Source organism: Cyprinus carpio, chromosome A6 (assembly GCF_018340385.1).
Source record: "Cyprinus carpio isolate SPL01 chromosome A6, ASM1834038v1, whole genome shotgun sequence".
NCBI classification, from domain to species: domain Eukaryota; kingdom Metazoa; phylum Chordata; class Actinopteri; order Cypriniformes; family Cyprinidae; genus Cyprinus; species Cyprinus carpio.
In genome coordinates this window covers 857,610-877,752 of record NC_056577.1, presented here as the reverse complement: position 1 = coordinate 877,752, position 20,143 = coordinate 857,610, and the positions used below count along the sequence as shown (strand labels likewise).

The following is a 20,143-nucleotide window of genomic DNA, read 5'->3' as shown; positions in this document are numbered from 1 at the left end:
GTTATGCCCCTTACCATACTGTGATTCTGTGTCCCGGCGCAACAAGACAAAACAATAAAAACCCATTATAAACAAGGCATTTGTTGCATTCAGTGAGGACATAATTACTGATTATAATGACTTATACTGTCTTTTTATGCGTTGCGTATCTCTCTGTGTAAACATAAAACCATGTCTGCATTTGTGATCGGAGAAACGACAAACAACAAGCGCTACTCTACACTGCTCAAAGTTCGTGATTAAATCATCAGTGGCAAATCCTTTAAATATAAAAACGTACTTACAGACTGTGAGTCAGAAGGACCAGGCTGTCCTTGCAAAGTTGGAATTGCCCCAATTTATAGAAACAGACACCGGCATTGTAGAATACTCTCCTAGGAAACAGTCCTTGTCCTGCGTGAAATGCGCTGCACACATCTGAATATTTGGGTTGAACTGTTCTGGAACAGTGTTGTAAATACAACCTAACCACTGATTTCTAGTTGTGTAGAACCTTCCTTCTGGAAGGCCAAACAAAGTAGTTTCGCTTTCACAACGAAACACAGCGTCTCCACAACATAGCGGCGGCAACAGCAAGAATAAAAGTTACGCCTTCTTTCTTTGCATGAACATTTGGGCAGTGTTATGCAAATCTTCCCACATCGTGATGTAGACGTAGGGGCGTGTTAGAATGAGCCATTTTAGGAGGGCGTGGTTGACTTAACTTTTATAATGAATATCTTTTTGGATTTGAGACTTTAGTCTTTGTAACTTTACAGATCTTCTTTAAGCACCAAGAGCTTGTAACACACCAAAGAGAAAGGAAAAATGTAAATCTTTCTCTCAACTGTGCAAAAACACGGCTCCATTCAGGAACAAAACACCAGCATTGCTCAGAGACACACAACAGTTAGTTCTGCTTTGGCAAGTTTTTGGAAATATTTTCATGGCGGGACAAAAATAGATAAAACTGGCAACAGCATTACCACCTCAGGTATGCATTATTTTTTATTAATTCAATTGATTGTTGTCAATTATTCCTTACATAAAAAATTAATTATACAATGTGTGAAAAAGATAATCAACCTGTCACGTAATGACTCAGAGAGATGGTTTGCAGTTCAACAATAAGAAGTTTATTGCAGCCTGGCAGGGTAAACAGATGCAGATGAGTAAATGGTACTTTGTAAAATTGTACGGGATGATGAAATGGTAATGGACATTTTTTTGCAGGTGCGGTGGAGATTGTGGACTTCTGGACAGAGGATTAAGCACACACCTCGAGTGGATGTTGGTGAGTAAAGAGGTAAGCAGAACACTTTGGAACACACAATGGGAAGACTTGGAGACACGGAGAACAGGACTTTGGAGAATACGTTGGAATATTGTTGCTGGAACTTGGAATACAGGTAAGCAGTCTTTACTCAAACAAGACCAGATAACTATGAGCATCAAGGTGCGTGCTTAAGTATAGTGGCTGCTAAGGAGCTGAATTGGTGTCAGGTATGGGTGGTTGCAGAGGGAGTGCAGTGAGTAGCAGGAGGGATGATGGGAATTGTAGTGCAGACATGACTGAGCTGGTGACTGTGACACAACGAAGTCGGACCCTAACAATAACAAGTTAATTGCAGCATGGAAGGTTAAACAGATGCATGTGAATAAATAGTACTTTGTAAAGTTCAATGGAAAGATGAAACGGTAATGGACATTACTTTCTTTGCAGGTGAGGTAGAGATCATAGACTAGTGATGTTTGATTCTTGAACGAATCGTTCGTTTGAGCCGGTTCTCAGGAAGTAACCAGTCTAGCCAGTCAAACTGAATTGAACTTTAGTTCTGGGTTGATGATGCAGGACACACAGCCGAAGTACCACGTCTGACTCAAAAAGAACCGAATGAGCCAGTTCAACTAACTGTCAAAGTTTGCAGAGGATTCTTTTATTCTTTCTTTATACATTAGACATGTAGAACATATCCGTGTTTGTTTATCAGTGTCTGTAATGTGTGCTGTAGGTGTGAAACTTTTAGGAAGTTGTAGGCTAGTCAATACTGGTCAGTCGTATCTGACACAAAGGATCTGTGAATGAAACTGTGACCACAAACACCATTTACTTAAGTGAATGAAAGGCAACAATCAGCAATATGCATTCACACAAATAACTTTTTATTTGAATGTTTCAATATGTGTTGACACAAATTACTTTATGGTTCATTGAAACAACATGGCACTGAGTTGCAAATATGCTTTTTGATCTGGTTCAATGATCCAAACTGTCCAAAAAAAAAAAAACTGGCTCGCGGAAATGAATTAGACTTTGCATCACTATTGTGGACTTCTGGACAGAGGATCGAGCACACACCTCGAATGGATGTTGGTGAGTAAGGAGGTAAGTAGAACACTTGGAACACACAAAGTGGGAAGACTTGGAGACACGGAGAACAGGAACTTGGAAAATACGTTGGAATACCGCTATTGTAATTTGTAATACAGGTAAGCATTCTTTACTCAAACAAGACCAGATAACTATGAGCATCAAGGTGTGTGCTTAAGTATAGTGGCTGCTAAGGAGCTGAATTGGTGTCAGGTATGGGTGGTTGCAGAGGGAGTGCAGTGAGTAGCAGGAGGGATGATGGGAAGTGTAGTGCAGACATGACTGAGCTGGTGACTGTGACACAACGAAGTCGGACCCTAATTTATGGAAAACAAATATAAAATAATTAGTATTGTGAATGAGTTGAGCTATGTAATTTAACTGAATTACTTTGCAGTCATGAAACTTAATTTAACTGGGGTGAGAAGCAAACATCCTGTGCTACTGTAAGATAATTGTTATTTATCCACAATGAGTGGTTTAACAGCTTTCCATGTTTATTAATTTTTTTTTTTTTTTTTTTTTTTTTTTGTATACAGTCAGCTAGTAAGTTGTCAAAAACAAACAAACAATTTGCCAGCACCACAGGGTAAGAATGCAATCATCTGATGCTGACAGCTTTTCATCAACCGTCAGGTTTGAGCATATGAATATGTATGAGTGAATTATAGATTGTTTGTACTCTAACATTGTGTCATATAACAACCCAGCTCCACCTCCTCTTTTTCATTAGTCTTTTACATCTGCAATCAGTAAAGTGTATTCCTGGCCTTTAGATCCCACAATGCACAATTTACAGCTTTGTAGGGCAGTGACCCCAACACTGGATGAAACCCCTAAACAGTAGGCCACTTGAGGGACTCAAACTGTCGGCTGTATAAAGGAAGTGGAGTGAGAGGCCCACTTGTAAGGCAGCCCCCTCCCTCCCCTATCAAATCTAGTAGGGACAGAGGGGGTGTGCCACTAGCCTTTTGCACCCTTTGAGCTCCCGTTCTCTGTTCATGTCTGGCTCCCTCTTAACCCTAAAATCTCTCTTTCTCTTAATATTGATACCCATCTCTCTATTCTGCATTTGGGCCCCATTCATCCTTCATGTCACCATCTTTAACCCTGGGGAGTATGTGTAGGGGGTCAGGGTTAGGTAGGTGCAGAGCCAGCAATAAAGCCTAAGAGCAAGGGAAAAGAAGGGGTGGAGGGGGGACAGCTCTCCGTCTGTCACCCAGCTCTGTTTTCTCCCTGCAAACCACTAACTACCCCCCACCCAATGCTGGATTCAGAGTGGACCAGACAAAGAACTGTAACCATGATACTGTATGTGTATTTAAATTACACATTCATGCCTTCCCCTGAGACTAGTCACAGATCAATATATTGAGATTATTAGCTTCAGCCAATAATCATGTCCACTTGGCCATTTAACAGAAGAGTCTATTTCCTTGCTTTGTAGGGTGGCCATATGCGTTGTTCATACGGGACATGTCCTGGCCAGGATTTTAATATTGCCAAAATATCCAGGTTTTGGCTGTTTGCACTGTGCAGGCCGATCACTGTGTGACATTCATGAGAGCTATAGAGAGCAGAGCAGACGGCTCCTTATGCTTTCGAATCGCTCTCGCTCCTACTTTGGTCTTTTTTGATCGGTGCGCAGTGACGCTTCAAGTTAAACGAATGAACAAACACATGCGCTTATTTGCATCGCTTTGATCGTTCCCTGTAGATCTCACCTTCTCACGCGCAGCCCCACGATTGGTTGATTATGTACAATACCTGCATGTTATTGGTCAAACTGCTGTTTTAGGCAATATTAAAATCCTGGCCAGGACGTGTCAAGTATGAACGGCGCATATGGCCACCTTATTGCTTTGTCAGCTCCAAAGTCTGCTGGCCATTTTGTCAATGCAATTTCTGTTCAGATTTGTGAATTTCGAGTAAATGTTGTATAAAATACATTTTCATTTCAGCAAGTTTGTGTACCAGGGTTGTGAATCTTTTTGAAATTAACTGAATGCCTTTTAAATTTCAATTAAATTCCTGACTTGAATTTAGATAAAAATAAAAATAAATAGGATACAGATCTGTGTTATTGTGTCAAAGTCTTTATAGTACTGTACATCATAGGCCTTACATGTCCTAAACAATGCATTAAACACAATTTACTATGTACTCTGTCTAGTGTAAGAATTTTTTATGGTTATTTTGTCAGGGTCTGATAATCAACAACCCACCACCCTCTACCAAGGAAAGCCTTGACAAAGTTGAATGCATTAAATGTCCAACATTACACAGTTTCTTGGGTACATTAAGTGCATCATCTGAATATTTGATTTGCACTGTGTTGAATTTCTTTAAATTAAAATTCAGCAAGTTCCAATTCCAGTCATTCCAAAACAACCTGTAGAATGTCGCAGATTCAATTCAAATTAAAGCTCATCAATTGAAAGAGAGACGATTCATAAATTCTCAGTTTTCCCAATCCGCTCATGCATATTTCACTTATTTTATAGCACCATTTTATCAGTTATTGTCATATTAATAAACAAGCATGGCCTGCACATGTTACACAACACCAAACCAAAACATACAGACAAGAAACTGTCAGGAACAAGAGCAGTAATCCTACCTTGTCAAAAAGAGACTTCCATTGCTGAGAGAAGCATTTATGTAATACAGAGAAAGAGGAAGGAGAAAGGAAAGAACAAAGATATAATTGAGAAAAAGATAAACCAATCTAAAATTAATCTCTGTTCATTTCTGCTTTTCAACAACATAAATCATGAATCTGCACATGGTCACTTACGTCCTCTGGAGCTACAGGAAGGACATTGGTGCTCTCTAGCACCTCGATCTCTTCACCTTCTGCGTGAGCAGCGACCGCTGGGGATGAGTTGACCATAGCCCCTTTGCCCCCTCCAATTCCACCCAAATAATGATTATCTCTTCTCATACAATTCTGTCATGATGTCTTGTTCAGGTATATTCCACCACATATATCCACATATATGGTTTTGACAACTTCTGGCATTATTCCAGCCCTGTCATAATATCCTATTGCACGTGAGCTTATCCCAAACTAAGTGGGTATGTGGAGTTCCTCCTCGCTTCCATATTTCATTAAAGGATGTTTTAGACACTGTTAATCCAGACGTCACACATAAATTCGCGTTAGATTTTTAAACACTTCCTAGTAGCATCTGGCTTCATCCTCAAACAGTCACCTGCAAGAGAAACATCGTTTCTTTCTGAAATCCATTTATGCTGTTTTGTGTTTTGTATTAAATTATAATCATCTAGTGTTGTGCCTGACGTGATTTTGCTCAAACTGGATACCCGGTGTGTCACAAAACAGAATGCGATAACATAAAGCGTAATGATCAGGTTATTTACAACAGCGGCTAGAATTGTTTATCGTACCACAGTTAATCCAGGCAAGACTAAAAATAAAACAGTGTGAAATGCGTAAGTGTTAATTTGTGGTGCGTCATTGTACCTTGCTGTTGTTTCGCATCCACAGAGTGTGCCAGCAGCGCCCGAGAGGAGCGACTCCTGCCAGCATCCACAGAGCGCTTTGCCAAAGTTCACTGTGACCGAGCAAAGCGCAGACAGCATGTGGAGGTGGAGTGCTATCTCAAGTGATGGGAGGTGAATATGGATGCGCGTGAATTATATTTCATCTTGTTCGTTTGTGTAGTTTGTCTTTTTTGTTGTTGCGGTTTTGCCACTGGATTTGTTTTCTGGATCAATAAAGTACATCTATTTACAGCGACTAGGGTAATTTAAAACAAACGGACAAGGGGTCCTGTGATTTTTTTTTTTAATAGGAATCACAGGACCCCTTCTCCGTTTGTTTTAAATTACCCTAGTCGCTGTAAATGTACTTTATTGATCACAGGACCCCATATATATATATATATTTATATATATTCCTATAAAAATTTTTAAAAAAAAAATCACAGAACCCCTTGTCCGTTTGTTTTAAATAGCCTATATACTGTAGATTTACTGTACCACACACAGATATATATATATATATAAAATATATATAAAATATAAAATTTGAAAAATAAACTTAGACTCTAAAATAGACCTAACCTGAATGATATTAAGGTTTGAACATGCAATAGAGTCACATTTAAATGTTGTGAAATAAATTGTCTTTATTTATCTGAAAATCAAATAAAGCCACTTCTAATGAAAAAAAGAACATTGTCTTCTTCTCAGCAAAAGACTAGTGATTAATGAACACTAGCCAAAAACAACAACAAAAAACCCCCCACATTTTTGACATATTTTTGCGTGTATTTGTCCATTCAAGTGTGATAAGACACAAAGAAGGACTCAATTTAATAGAGCCTTTGGGTCTGTGCGCACCGAAAACCATACCGAAATAGGTTTCTTTAGCATCATCAACCTTTTTCAAATTTATACATATGTCTGCTCTTCTCCTTTTTTTATTTTTTATTTTTACATTTTATGAGACATGGAACAAATGTATGCTGACTTATGCCCTGCCAGGTAGATCAGTAAATTTGCACATCTAACCTGGCTACCATGCTACAAAATAGTTCTGATTGGATCTCTTTCCAAATTGTCCCTTCCTAACATTTCATCTCATTTTTATTCGTTGAGGAATTTTTTTTTTTTTTTTATATAGCTATAATTTCATTGGTGAAAAAATTTGTTGACAAAAACTTTTATTCATCAATGAAATTAATTAACACTGGACTGCACCTTTATACAAATATAAATGACTGATAATGTTAAACTTAAGCTCACATTTACAGTTGTTTGGTGCATTTTCACAGTCAAATTGAGTAATTTAAATATGAATCTGCATAATTGGAAATTTAGTTTGAAAGATTTCCCTATGCAGATTTTGTATCGTGTTGACCAACAGAAAGCTGGTTGGTTTAAAAGTGACTTCCATATCAGCTATATATATATATATATATATAATATTACTATGTTCAAGTTTTAAACCAAATATTATGCCTATAGACAATATGCAATTTCAGACACAGTTTTAGTCTATTTCTCTTCCATAACAAAAATAGTTCTATCCAAAGCCAGGACAGAATCAACAGTTGTGTGTCAGGCAGTAGGCCCTACACATTAGCTATGTTTTCTTCCTGACTGAATGTGATTTTCAACAAATCAGCTGAGCAAATGATTCAATGACTCACTATGACCCACTGTGACACTATCACAATGACACAATGATTCACATGGAGTGTCGACGTTAATGCTTCTCATTTACTTTGAATGTGTGACGTCATGCATTGCCAAACTGAACTGTGGGTCCGTTGTGTCGCGTCACTGGCATTGCTTGGGTTAAGGCTAGATAGCATATAGCAAACACTACTGGGCTTTCTCACATCAATATAGTGTCATTTTTCTCACACTGTACAACAATAATTACTATTTTTACATTATTGTAAGGGGTAGGTTTAGGGTTTGAGGTAAGTGTAGACATTAATAAAGCACAATCTATGTGAATGCCCGTCATAATACACAAAATGTCACTTGTTGCCATCTACTGGTATAACAATATAACCAGCAAAAAATCCCCACTACTAAAGGGGCGGTCACACTGCATTTTTCATTCCATTGACTTCCATTCATACGCATTCGAATGCATCAGACTGGAAACGCAAGCTCATGTGAAAAATTTTGCATTTCGCTGTGTTCCAAAGTTCAAGTGTGGTGAACTCTGACCTGCTAATTCGCATCACGTGAAGACGTGTGACCAGTAGAAGATCGATACGTCACTGCGTGACCTCTCTGTACAGAAATTAAAAAATGGAGGGAGCACTCATTTTAACTGTAGCGCAGCGTTCAATTTTATATAATACATCTTTAAAAGGTTATAAAAATCAAATAAAAAAAAAAGAATATGCATGGTTCGCAGTGTCAGTGGAAACAGGAACAGATGGTATATATAACTCCATAAAGAAAGACTAGCAGAGTGATACTAACAGTGAAACATCCCAATGCTTTTCATTACTCCTAGCTGCTCAGCCAGTCAAATTTAAAAGGGCCCTTTTATGCTTTTTACACTATCAACTTCCTTTAGTGCATATATTGCTGTTTGTGCATGAACAAGATCTGCAAAGTTGCAAAGCTCAAAGTCCACTCCAAAGGGAGTTGTATTCTCTGTATCAGCACTGTTTCTGATCTCCACAAATGCCTTGAATGTAGTCCACTTTAAGGATGGGTATTCAAGAAACTTAGCCACTTTTAAAATGCATATGGAAAAACACTTACGCATCCAACACAATTTTTTTAAATGTAGCACAAAGAATACCAACAAAGGCCTAAATGATTACACTCTAAAGATTAGACAAATAAGTCTCAGAGGCCTGATGAGTAAATAAGATGCTGTCCTTAAGGACTGGTGAGGATATAGAAATGAATGTAGCTCAATACTGCCTTCTTGTGTATGATTTGTGAAACACAAGCGCTAGAAGACAACTCTTCCATTTAGGAATTTGTTAAAGTAGCAATTTGCACATATTTTTAAACGGTTCTTAAGAAAAAAAAATGTAGAAAGGTTACAGTAGTTTTTTATATTTAGCCTATATCCCTGTTCCTTGGCAGTAGGTATAGATAGAGGTGCAAAATGCAAAACTGAACCAGAATGATCAAAGAAAGCACGTTAACTTTCTGCATGTGCCATTCAGCTACATAATTTACAGGTGTCCTCAGTAAAGGTTTTTTTTTTTTTTTTTTTTTTTTTTTTTTTGTCATGCAAGTATAGCTACCATCTAATGTAAATACCAAAATGTATTACATTGCTTTAAATAATACCCAAACTCACATTTCAGTATAAGTTCAAGATGACTGCCATGCCAGCCAGCATACAGAGGACACCGAGTTCCCAGAAAAACCCAAATGTTGACTAAATTTGGTTTAAATAAAATACTGGCTCACAACGTAAATGAAAAAACAAACAAATACAGATCAAGAGGAAAATGCTGTTTATTAATATAGGCTGAAATAATCTCCATACCACATGGAAAGGCCTCAAATGATCACATTCTATTAAAAGGATATTTCACCCAAAAATGAAAATTTTGTTGTTCCAAACCTGTGTGAATTTCTTTCTTCTGTTGAATGCAGAAGAAGATATTTTGAAGAATGCAGGTAACCAAACAGTTGTTGGTAGCCACTGACCTCCACAGTATAGTGAGAGAAGAAGAATAAAAAATGGAACAAAAGAAGTCAATGGCTACCAGCAACAGCAACTGTTCTTTTGTGTTCACCAGAAGAAACTCATACAGATTTGGAACTACTTGAGGGTGAGTAAATGGCGACAGGATTTTCATTTGTGTGTCAACTATCCATTTTAAGGGAAAGAGAAAAAAGAAGAAGAAAAAAAAACATTTAAAAGTCAGCAACATTGTTAGATCTCAGTACAGTCATGTTCTTAATAGCTGAACAATAAAGAGAAACAGTTAAATTCCCTTTCAAAACCAATCATCCCATTTAAACACCAGAATGTCAGAGATTTGCATAAACGCACAGTGCTTGGTTGATGATACTCCTTGGTTGAGAGACACAGAGCATGGTGCTGACACTTTAATATCTGCTGATTCAAATAAAAACTCGTACAAAGAAACTTGAAATCCCCACCCACCATCCCCTTTACCCACCCCACCAAAAAGATCCTTGCAAGAATAGCGTATCCGGACATACTGTCCACTCAAACTTGTGCATAGATTCTTAATCCTTTCATAACATCTTATTTCTGCATCTAGTGCTAAACCTAAATGGAGAATTAACTTTCATCCCACACTCAAAACCTTGTAAGACAATCTAGTAAGAGTTCAAGTTGTATGTTGATCTACAATTCACAGACTGCATACAGGCCTCTACTGAATTTTTAAAACAAGTAAAGACAAGAGGATGGAATATCAAGCATCTTTTACTGGACCTCGTTAAGAACCATCAGGCAAGGTAAAATCAAACAGTGGTAGGTCCTTCCACAACCTAAACAAAACTGTATTTGTACATAAAGCGACAGATACAAACATATTTCAAATGGAAAGTACTCCACTTCAAGAAATATAATACATAGGTTCACTACAAATCTATTATTTGGTAAATGTGTGTCTGCTACGGATTAAAATTCAAAAAGACATTTTTAAATCCATAACCTTCAGTGCTTAGAGCTGGATTTCCATCAACAACAATTTTTTTTATTTTATTTTTTTAATCTCTTTCATTGATCGATTTGTTGAATTCTCATGATAATAACAGTGGAACTGGAACTCTGGACCCCTAATTATCCTGAGAAAATATCCAAGTCCATTGTCAGTGTGCAAGACAGTGACAGAATCCTGTTGCTTTTACACAAACTAAAATTAAAAGAAATGTAGGCATAACAAGAACAATAATGTAATTATGTAATTCATAAGCATAATACAATGCAACACTGAAACAATCCCAGAGTTCAGCAAGTAGCATACTGTACGTTTTCATTTGAAAAGGTTGTTTTTTTTTGTTTTTTTTTTGATGGAAGATGTAATTGTAAAAGTTTTTTTCTTTGCATTCCTGTAATCAATTTCTTTTAAAAAAAAAAAAAAACTATAAGCTTATAGAAAACAATGATAATTCAATCATTTGTAAACGACAGGTAGATTTAAAAAGAAAAAGAATTTCACAGAATGGAAGAGAGGCACCTTTTGAAATAAGTCAGAATTTCACTAACTATCTGGTTATCTTTACTGTTCATCCATGAAGGTAACTGCTTCTCTACCAACTTTCTCACTATGGCCAAAGTTTTTTTTTTTTTTTTAATAATAATAAAAAAAAAAAAAAAAAAAAAATACATTTTTTTAATAATAATGCAATTGAAATGATGCAACACTCTTCAAAATGATAACTCTTGTGGGAATTAATCCACAATGAAACCACTATAAAAATACAATTTTAAATGTTTCAAACATTTTAAGATGAAAATAAATCCATAAAGTCCTTGAGTAAACATTAACACATGAATTGTCATCATCTCCCTTGCAGGTGTCAGGTTTTTATTTATTTATTTATTTTTTTATAGTATAGCTGAGCAAGGGAAAAAAAGACACTCAGTGCAATGCTAGATGGTAACCATGTTGGAACAATTTTTAAAACACAGGCACATACAAATAACAGACAATACAACATACTAAATGGATCATAATTGCAGACAGTCGCCCCGTGACGAGAAGCAGTGATTAGAGAGCACACACACAGAACCATTCAAACTTTTTTTTCACATTTTTTTTTTTTTCCTCGGGAAGAATGTTATACCTTGTGAGCATGTTATACAATAACTTGAAAGTGTCAGACCCAAACAAAAACTGAAGAAAAAATAAATTCACATTTTACAATTGACACACTTTAATTCAAGTATCGGTAAAGATATATCTTTTGATATGTTTATGATTTTTCATTCTTTGCACAGAGACAAAAACATGGTTCATAATTATGGGTTTCAACATAGGTATACACAAATACTGCATGTATGTTCTGTGTCATTTCATTTTAAACATGCTTATCCAGTAAGACTATTTGGTTCATATCTATCATTAATCAGTCTTTCGTTTTTTTATTTTTTTACTTAGGCAAATTCTCTCGAATGATACACTGTAAGGATCAAGGTCTATTGCTTATTTCAAATTATATTTTACCCAGTAGATTCAAAAGGGAAGGAATCAGATATCTGATAGCATTTTTCTACATAATGAGCATTATAATATACAGGATAATGTTTAGCTTTAGTCTACCTAGAGTGTCACCAGAGACTTCTTGTGATGTTTGGCTGTTTGGAATTACAGCCACATTGTGGTTCACTGTCAGCTAGCCACGACTGAGTTTGGAACAAGGCAGTTACATACACAGGCAACAGTGACCCCCCATCCACCCCCCACCCCCACCCAGAAACAGACAAAAAAAATAAGTCAATGAACAACTTTAGTATCTTAAGACATCTGTTGAAATGTCTTTTCCCAAAAGAAAAAAAAAAGAAAGAAAGAAAGAAAGAAAGAAAGAAAGAAAGAAAGAAAGAAAGAAAGAAAGAAAGAAAAAGAATGTTTATACAGCATAAAGGCCCAAAATGTCTGAGATGGAAACGTACAGTTCAGGGCCCCATTTTTACAAACAAACAGTTAATACAGCATACACAAAAGGCACTCCAGCTTGCTGTCAATATTCACAACGTGACCAGCAAACAGGAGATAATATCAGCAAGAAGTGCATTTTTAAATGTTGTAGATCTTTTTCCTTCATTGTTCACATGTTTTTGTCAATCTTTTACATATACACACACACACGTATATATATATATATATATATATACACACACACATATATTTATATATATATATATATATATATATATATATATATATATATATATATATATATATATATATATATATAAATTAAAATGCTATTACATTTTTGGTATTCAAAAAAAGTATGCCTTTAGCATACCATAACCCCAATGCTGTTAAAGTTCTTGTTTGTTATATAGGATTCTTCCAATGACAGTAACAAGATTATCACAAATAATCAGGATGAGGTGACAAATATCTGACGAATATCCTCAACCATTTTGAACCTAATCCCACCTCAAACACACAACAATCATCAAAGTGCCACTCAACAGAAGTGCTCAATAAACAAAACGACACGCATTGGAATTTAAGATGTGAAGTCAGAGATGCCACAGTGTACTGTACATATATCTATGTATATACTGGCACATGAGACCATAAGGGGAATTCAGCACAACCAGCAGCAGAGAGGTAAGATACACAGGTCCCATTTACTGTATAAACAAACTGATGGCTCTGCAGCAGTCCCTGTTCAAAAGGATTGAGAAGACTCAAACTAGCCACCCTCCTAAATTTATTGCCCCACTGATAAATATCCCCTTGCGTTTCTTTAATGTACACTTTGTAAGCTTCATACACATCATTAAATGTGTAAAGCTTACAAATGATAAATCTCCAAAATGATCGACTTTCAATAAACATAAATTTAGTTAATCTTGTCTTGCCCTGAGATTATACTGAAATGAGATTGATCAAATTCAGCAGAATTAACACACAGTCCTCCAAAAATGTAACTGGCTTAGTGTCAGACAACATTCTAAGTTTAAAAGGATGACAATGACCTTGAGTATGCAAGAAAGTATTATGGGAGGACTGTGAGATATTTCCTACTTTCTTTCAAAGCCACAGATTGGCACAGGGCGGACATTACTTGCCCATCTTCTCTAACTTTGCATAGTGACAGCATGCCATGGGCTGTAGTTAAAGAACCAGTGGCAGAAAGAGTCTGTCCATAGAAACACTGCTTGGACAGGGCTTTTTCAAGTATGGGTGGCTTGTCTCGATAACAGGGTTGGCTTCACTGAGGCCACATAAGAGAAAGAAGATGCTAGCAGCTGAGTTAGAGGTGGGATACCCAGGGTGAGGTCACATACACGCACATCAACAAAAGAGGCCCTAATCTAAATGACCTAAGAACACTGTTAACAACAAAAACCAACATGGCCCCCATCACTGATCTTTGTTTGCATTCGTTACACAAGACAGCTATACAGAGGCACCTCTTTTAAAGTGTATCTGCATATGAGCACTGCAAGGCAGTTAAAGACCACTGCATGAAGACCAAAAGAATGTGAAAAAGCATGTTTCACAACACTGGCAATTCCATTCAGTCTCAAACTTGGTAAGGATGCATGAGAGGGGTGATGTTATCCAGAGAAGGAACGGGGAGACATTCAAAAATCCGTACCCAATTACTACAACAAGGATGCAAATGATAAATGACGACGACAACGTGCACATCATGACGTCATTAATGTCCTTTCTTGCATTCCATTGTACTAGGTGCACGGAGAGAGTTGTGATGGAGAATCAAACGTCCTCCAATCAGTTCCCACATTGAGGCACTAACACACCACACATCCTCCTTTTCAAATCCAATCAAATCGAGGTGCCTCCTTCAGACAGATAAAGACATTTGACTATTTCATTTGAGTAACAATGTCAATCACTTTGAGAGAGAGTGGGAAAAAAGTACAGACACAAAAAACATACATTGTGAGTTTTGTTTGATTGTAGAGTTTGTTCTTCCCTTCATTCTGAATTTTTTTTTCTTTTTTTTCTGTACTCAAGTTTCTGGACCAGAGAAAAAAATAAAAAGTAAAAAGTTGCCATTAGAAGGTTGTTTTTTTTTTTTTTTTTTTTTTGTAACTATACACTCCATTATCTGATTTATTGGCTTCACAGAAGGAGCATAACTCTTGCAATAAGTGCTATGATAATACCCCATTTAAGAAGAGACATAGAACGCATAGATATCTTTTATGTTTGTACCAAATGCACAGGTCTCTTACTCTGTACTGCATTAAGAGAAACCCATTGTATTTGGTATTGTGCCTGACTCCCATGCCATGTGTCTCCGCTCTGGATTCCGTTTCTGTTCTGTTTGGTGAAGAAGTGGCTGGGAGACTGTGTGATCCCACACATGCCAGGTTTAAAACTGCATGAAGTGACGTCAAACACAATTAACAGTTCCTCCTTTCCACGCAAATACCGAACAGCCAGCAAGCCAGACAAGCAGAGGCAAGGTGGGAAAATGAGTTCAAAGGTTAAATTCTTTCAAAATCTTCAAGAAAAAAAAGGAGTCTTAAGTTTCAATAAGCTTCAGTGTGGACTGAAGAAAGGGTCTCTGGCTTCTATTGCACAATGCATCAGAATGAGTTTCTTGTCTCTGTGGTATCTCAATAAAATGGCCGATCAGATACATAACATAGTAACTGAATAAGTTCTGATTGATTCAGCACTGAAGTCCATTAGACTAAATTAAATTAAAAAGCCTCCACTGAGAGTGTTTTTAACAGTGGTTATGTACTCGTGCACAGATGCTTGGTCAAGTTCCAGCAGACACTGACATTCATTCATCTACATCAAAGCTTAACATTCAGCTTATTTTTTTAACCATACACATAAAAAAACTAAAAAAAAAAAAAAAAAAAAAAAAAATGGTGTGAGTGAATAGAAATCATAGAGCAGTGCAGCTCCCTTTTGTAAAACTAAAAGAATTAAAGTAAAGTAAAAAGATCATTGGTGATTCGTCATGCTGACAGGCCACTGCTAGGAGTGTTCTTCTCATTTGCTCTGGCCTATTCGCTGGCTCAGAAACAGAACTGTGCAAGATACAAGTTTTTTTTTGTTTTTTTTTTTATAAAATAAATGTTTTTAAGGAGGACCTGGAGAGAGAGCACTTACGGCTAATAGAAGTTCTGAAGAAACTTTGCAAAGTTTAAAACCAAAAAAAGTACCAGGATTATTCCAATCATCAGAACAGTGTTGTTATAGAGTGTCATGAGGTCTCACTGTGCCTGGGTCGCTTTCAGATGGCTGCCTCGTTGATGGCTTCTCCTGAACAACACTTTTGAACAAAAACAACCTTTAGAAATAATTAAAAAAAATGCATCAAAAGGCTTCTGCTTCTATTGATTCTTGCTTCTCAAGGTCTTTGAACATTAAGAATAAAATCCAGGAACACAACAAACAGTCTGACGTAAAAACCAGAGGACAAATAAACAGCAGTGGAAGGTTTGCAGCTTTGTTTCACCTTAAACCTCCGTTACAGCTCCACAAAAGTGATTATCGCCACATTGATTTGCTTGGGTTTTAATCCATTAGGTCTTTTGACTTTGTTGGTTTACGATGTCTGATACATCCTACATGCTCTCTCCACTCAGCAGGTCTCCCGGGAGCAGAGTGTTAATTGGGATGGGGCTGCCGATTACCCTGGCATCGTCTCCATTTGGGGGAGCCCACAAACTGGAGTACTGCGGCACACCGCCCCACAGCAGGTTGCCTCCATTTCCGCTGCTGTTGTTCCCAGTACTACAGACTGTCTTGGTACCTCTACCTCCTCCACCCCCGCTCCAGAGGCCTGTGGGGTGGCTGACAGCAGGGTTGCCCAGCCGGGGTTGATTGGAGCATGGTGCTTGGCTGGCCTGCCAGCTGGTGGTGGGGGTGAAGGACTGGCCCTGTGCAAAGAAGCGGTTCACATCATCCTCACCGGCAAACTCTGCCAGGATGGTAGTGTTACCCAGCACACACTGAGAGGTAGACAAACAATTGAAAGGGATTCAGGCATTCTTGATGGATAATACATAAAAATCATGTTGAAGAGAGAATGACAATGCACAATTATCTAGAAGGTTTTCAAAAAATATAGGACTTGAATTTAGAAAAAATGGCATACGGCTAACACTCTAAATCGGAAATATAACTATAAATCTGTTCTTGAACATTCTCTCAGGCCCTGTCACAAATGGCACACTTTCAGTCTTGTGGACATACAAGGCCAGCAACGTGCACATGACTGTAAAGTCCATAAGACCGTAGGGGTCCGTAGCAGACTTTTAACCAACAGTCAAAGGATCATTACATTACAAAAGTGTGGACTCCGTAGGGTTTAGGTTGCCATATGGGACAGCGTCTCAGAGAAGTATGATGTAGAAGAGCTTGTTGTCTTACATGTGCAGGGATTTTTGAGCTTTGGCAGCCTCCTCCTTGGAGCTGTAACGTACAACAGCATTGCCCTGCGTCAGGTTCAGATGGAAGGTAATGAGAGGGCCGTGCTGCATGCACAGAGTCCGCAGGGTGGAGCCATCAATCTGATGCGCACACATACATAAATTATTAAATTCATTGTTATTCATATCAAGTGCTAAAGGGCTGTTCAGAGAGAATGCATTCTTGCAAAAACAGGCACGGAATAGTAAAAAAGACCTGCACAGAATGCAAGGGTTTTGAAATGCCCTTTTTATGATTACGAACACTTTATACACACATAAATCTGTGTCTCATTGCTAGGTGGTGAGTTAGTGATAAATAAAAACAAGGTGTTCTAAAATCTTCTTTTATATCCCTGTATACCTAAAAAAAGCTCCTATTTTAATGCTGAAAAATGATACATGGATGCCCCATATACTCATGCTTAGAATATGCCTGCCTTTGTCTCCTTCTGATTGGCCCAGTGTTTTGAAACTAATATTGTTGAGTTTCGCTTTCAAAAAAGTTTTTTAATTTTTTAGTTTTTTACGTTGCAAAACAATTAAATAGCAGCACAGTGGAAACCACACACACACACACACACACACACACACATACACACACACACACACACACACACACACACAAAACACTAAAATAGTATAGTGCATAATGCTACATAAAAACTCTCGTTATATAAAAAGTGATATATACTGTAGTTCTGTACTTTCAAGTGACATGAATTGAAATAAATCATACTAGTTTTTACAGTAATATAAATTGTTTGCGCTATGCACCTGAGGAGTGAGGTTTCTCAGCACCAGCCAGCTGCTTCCTCTGTTGGGACTGTCAGCGCTCCAAGTTCCCCCTTCTATAACAAAGAGTAAAGAGAGACAGGTCTGGAAAAACATGTTACAGCTGAGAATATTTTCCACTTAATTCTTTACTTTTTTTGCCCATTTGCAACTCTAAACACACACAATTTGAGACAGAGTCTGACTGGTCGGCCACACTACAGCAGAACCTCGTAAGTAACTAGTTGTGCTGTTTTGTACCACACAGGTGTACTGAGGATTTACCTGAGGAGTAAGAGCTGGTCCAGCCCTGGCTGAGACCAAGAGAGTTTCCTCCCCAGGTGGAGGAGGGCTTGGTGTTGGTCAGGCCTGGAGGGGGGCGTGAGGGAGCACTGGAGTTACGTGTCCCTGGGGAAACCTTCCATAGCTCATGAGATAAAGAGGCCTGTGTGTGGGAGATGGGTCCAGGGGACCAGGTGGACTTCATTTCCAAGAGTTTACCTGAAGAAAGGGAGGAGACGAAGAAAGAGAATGACAAATTAATAACAGCAGCAGGTACAGTCACCATCCATTGTTGCCCCTAAGGATTGGATATGACAACAGAAATTTGTTTCTGCTTGGGTTTATGCAAACAGCCACAGTGGGATAGAGAAAGTCCATTCCAATACCCATTTATTTCAAATAAATGCTATTTTTTTTAAAATTTCTATTAATCAAAGAATGCTGAAAAAGTGCATAAAAAAACTATTATTTTATTACTAAGAATTATTTATTGAGCACCAAAACAGCATACTAGAATGATGAGACACTGATAACTGTAGTAATAGCTGCTGAAAATTCAACTTTGCCATCACATTATTTATTCCTGTGATGGCAAAGTTGAAATATTTTAATATTTTAAATAAAAATAGAAAACGATTTGTAGTATATTTCACAATATTACTGTTTTAGTGTATTTTTAAACAAATAAAAGCAGACTATGTAAACCTAAGAGAATTGTTTAAGAAACATAAATAAATATTTTAATAGTAATCGCTAAAAACGTTGACAGTATGACCAGTATTACCGAAACTGGAAATGAGGGAAACTGTGTGATAGAGAGACTTGATTCAACAGAATGATATAAGGAATGAAGAGTTCAGCTTTCCATAAGTGACCAACATTTTTTTAGAATATTGTAAATGTTTATTATAAGATTATTATAAATGTCTGCTTGTATAACCTACTGCAACCTCCCTCAGCAGGTGTTTCAAACATTAAAATATTCACTCTTAAAAAGTATCTTACTGACTTTTTCAAATGCTACATGCTCTGAATGGCCTCAAAAGATCAACACTTAAAACAGGAAAAGTATAACAGAAAAAGGGAGAATGTGGGTCTTAGGAGAACACACACTCGGTGAGGGCCCTTTCTAGGCGTAAGGACAGCGGCCAAATAAGGGTATAAGTAGGTTTAGTTTGGGGCAGGGCCATTTAGGATTTAGGGCTGTACCTGGCTTGTTAGCATCCCTTTCATTCTGAGAGGACAGACTGAACGAGTTACAGGCACTGACCATCCACTCACACGAGGAAGACATAGTCCCATTCTGAGATGGGGATGAGGCTATTATGGGCATTTGTCCCAAACAGACAGCAAAAGGGGCAGGGAGAAACAGGGAAATACATTTACTGTGTAATGATCCTTAAAATAGTGATTTCTGTTATAGCTTTAGTTAATAAGCAAGACAGTTCAATGTTCATTTGGCAGTAAAAATATCATCAAAATTTCAAGTAACAAACTCTGTTGGTCTGTTATAACTTATGTCATAAGCCATCAATCATCCCTCACCTCCAGTTCTGTCACGTAACAGGTAGCGATTCACATCCTGTATGTTAGTGTTAATGGTGGGGCCACTTGGAACGCTTCCTGGGGTCATGTTGGGGTCATTCTCAGGGTCAATGTTCTGCAGACCTTTCCATGGCACCCCAGGGCAGAATTCTGAGAGAAAGCAAGAACAAAATTGGTTTTCCAGCATAAAATTTTCAAATTATATAACAGGGGTCAGCAACCTTTTGGTCATGGAGTTCCATCTTTAATTTTTCTGGTTAATCACTGAACCATCCCATACACATAAAAAAACATGGCCATGATCTGTGCGGACCAGGCTCTATGGCTTGGAGATCGCGATTTTAAACCATTTAAGTTCTCTTAAATTTATCTGCTACTGTCTGTCATTAATGTTAATCAAACAACAAAACACAACTTTAACAAGGATGGGTTTCACTTTATTTTAAGGTGTCCTTGTTACAGTGTAATTATATATTTAAGTACCGAGTAGTATTAATTAAATACATGTACTTACTATAGGGTTAGGATTAGGATTACTTGCATGTAATAATGCATAATTAATTGTTATTATAATAGTAAGTACATGCAAGGACACCTTAAAATAA

At 37.4% G+C, this 20,143-nt stretch overlaps 1 protein-coding gene and 2 long non-coding RNA genes across 10 annotated transcripts in view; all 3 read right to left on the bottom strand.

Moving 5' to 3' along the window:
• Positions 1 to 739: 739 nt before the first annotated feature.
• Positions 740 to 5,358, bottom strand: LOC109092491. Of its 2 annotated transcripts, XR_006160187.1 has the most exons (3): positions 5,148 to 5,358; positions 4,971 to 4,994; positions 740 to 2,667 (listed from the first exon to the last, which is right to left on the bottom strand). It is a non-coding gene; the product is annotated as an uncharacterized LOC109092491 (long non-coding RNA). The 2 variants fall into 2 exon arrangements; XR_002018248.2 differs by lacking the exon at positions 740 to 2,667 and having other exon boundaries at positions 3,995 to 4,994.
• A 3,949-nt stretch (positions 5,359 to 9,307) lies between these two features.
• LOC109092378 lies at positions 9,308 to 10,913 on the bottom strand. The gene is made up of 2 exons (XR_002018216.2): positions 10,000 to 10,913; positions 9,308 to 9,965 (listed from the first exon to the last, which is right to left on the bottom strand). It is a non-coding gene; the product is annotated as an uncharacterized LOC109092378 (long non-coding RNA).
• A 949-nt stretch (positions 10,914 to 11,862) lies between these two features.
• The window catches only part of LOC109092377 (trinucleotide repeat-containing gene 6C protein-like), a 48,557-nt gene continuing 40,276 nt past the window's right edge, over positions 11,863 to 20,143 (bottom strand). For all 7 annotated transcript variants that reach the window (XM_042757469.1, XM_042757468.1, XM_042757467.1 and 4 more), the window contains 5 exons: positions 19,539 to 19,688; positions 17,997 to 18,212; positions 17,715 to 17,788; positions 16,900 to 17,039; positions 11,863 to 16,479 (listed from right to left, as the gene is read on the bottom strand). In XM_042757469.1, coding sequence (XP_042613403.1) covers positions 16,092 to 16,479; positions 16,900 to 17,039; positions 17,715 to 17,788; positions 17,997 to 18,212; positions 19,539 to 19,688 — 968 coding nt within the window. In that variant the 3' untranslated portion in view covers positions 11,863 to 16,091. The remainder of the gene's footprint in view (positions 16,480 to 16,899; positions 17,040 to 17,714; positions 17,789 to 17,996; positions 18,213 to 19,538; positions 19,689 to 20,143) is intronic.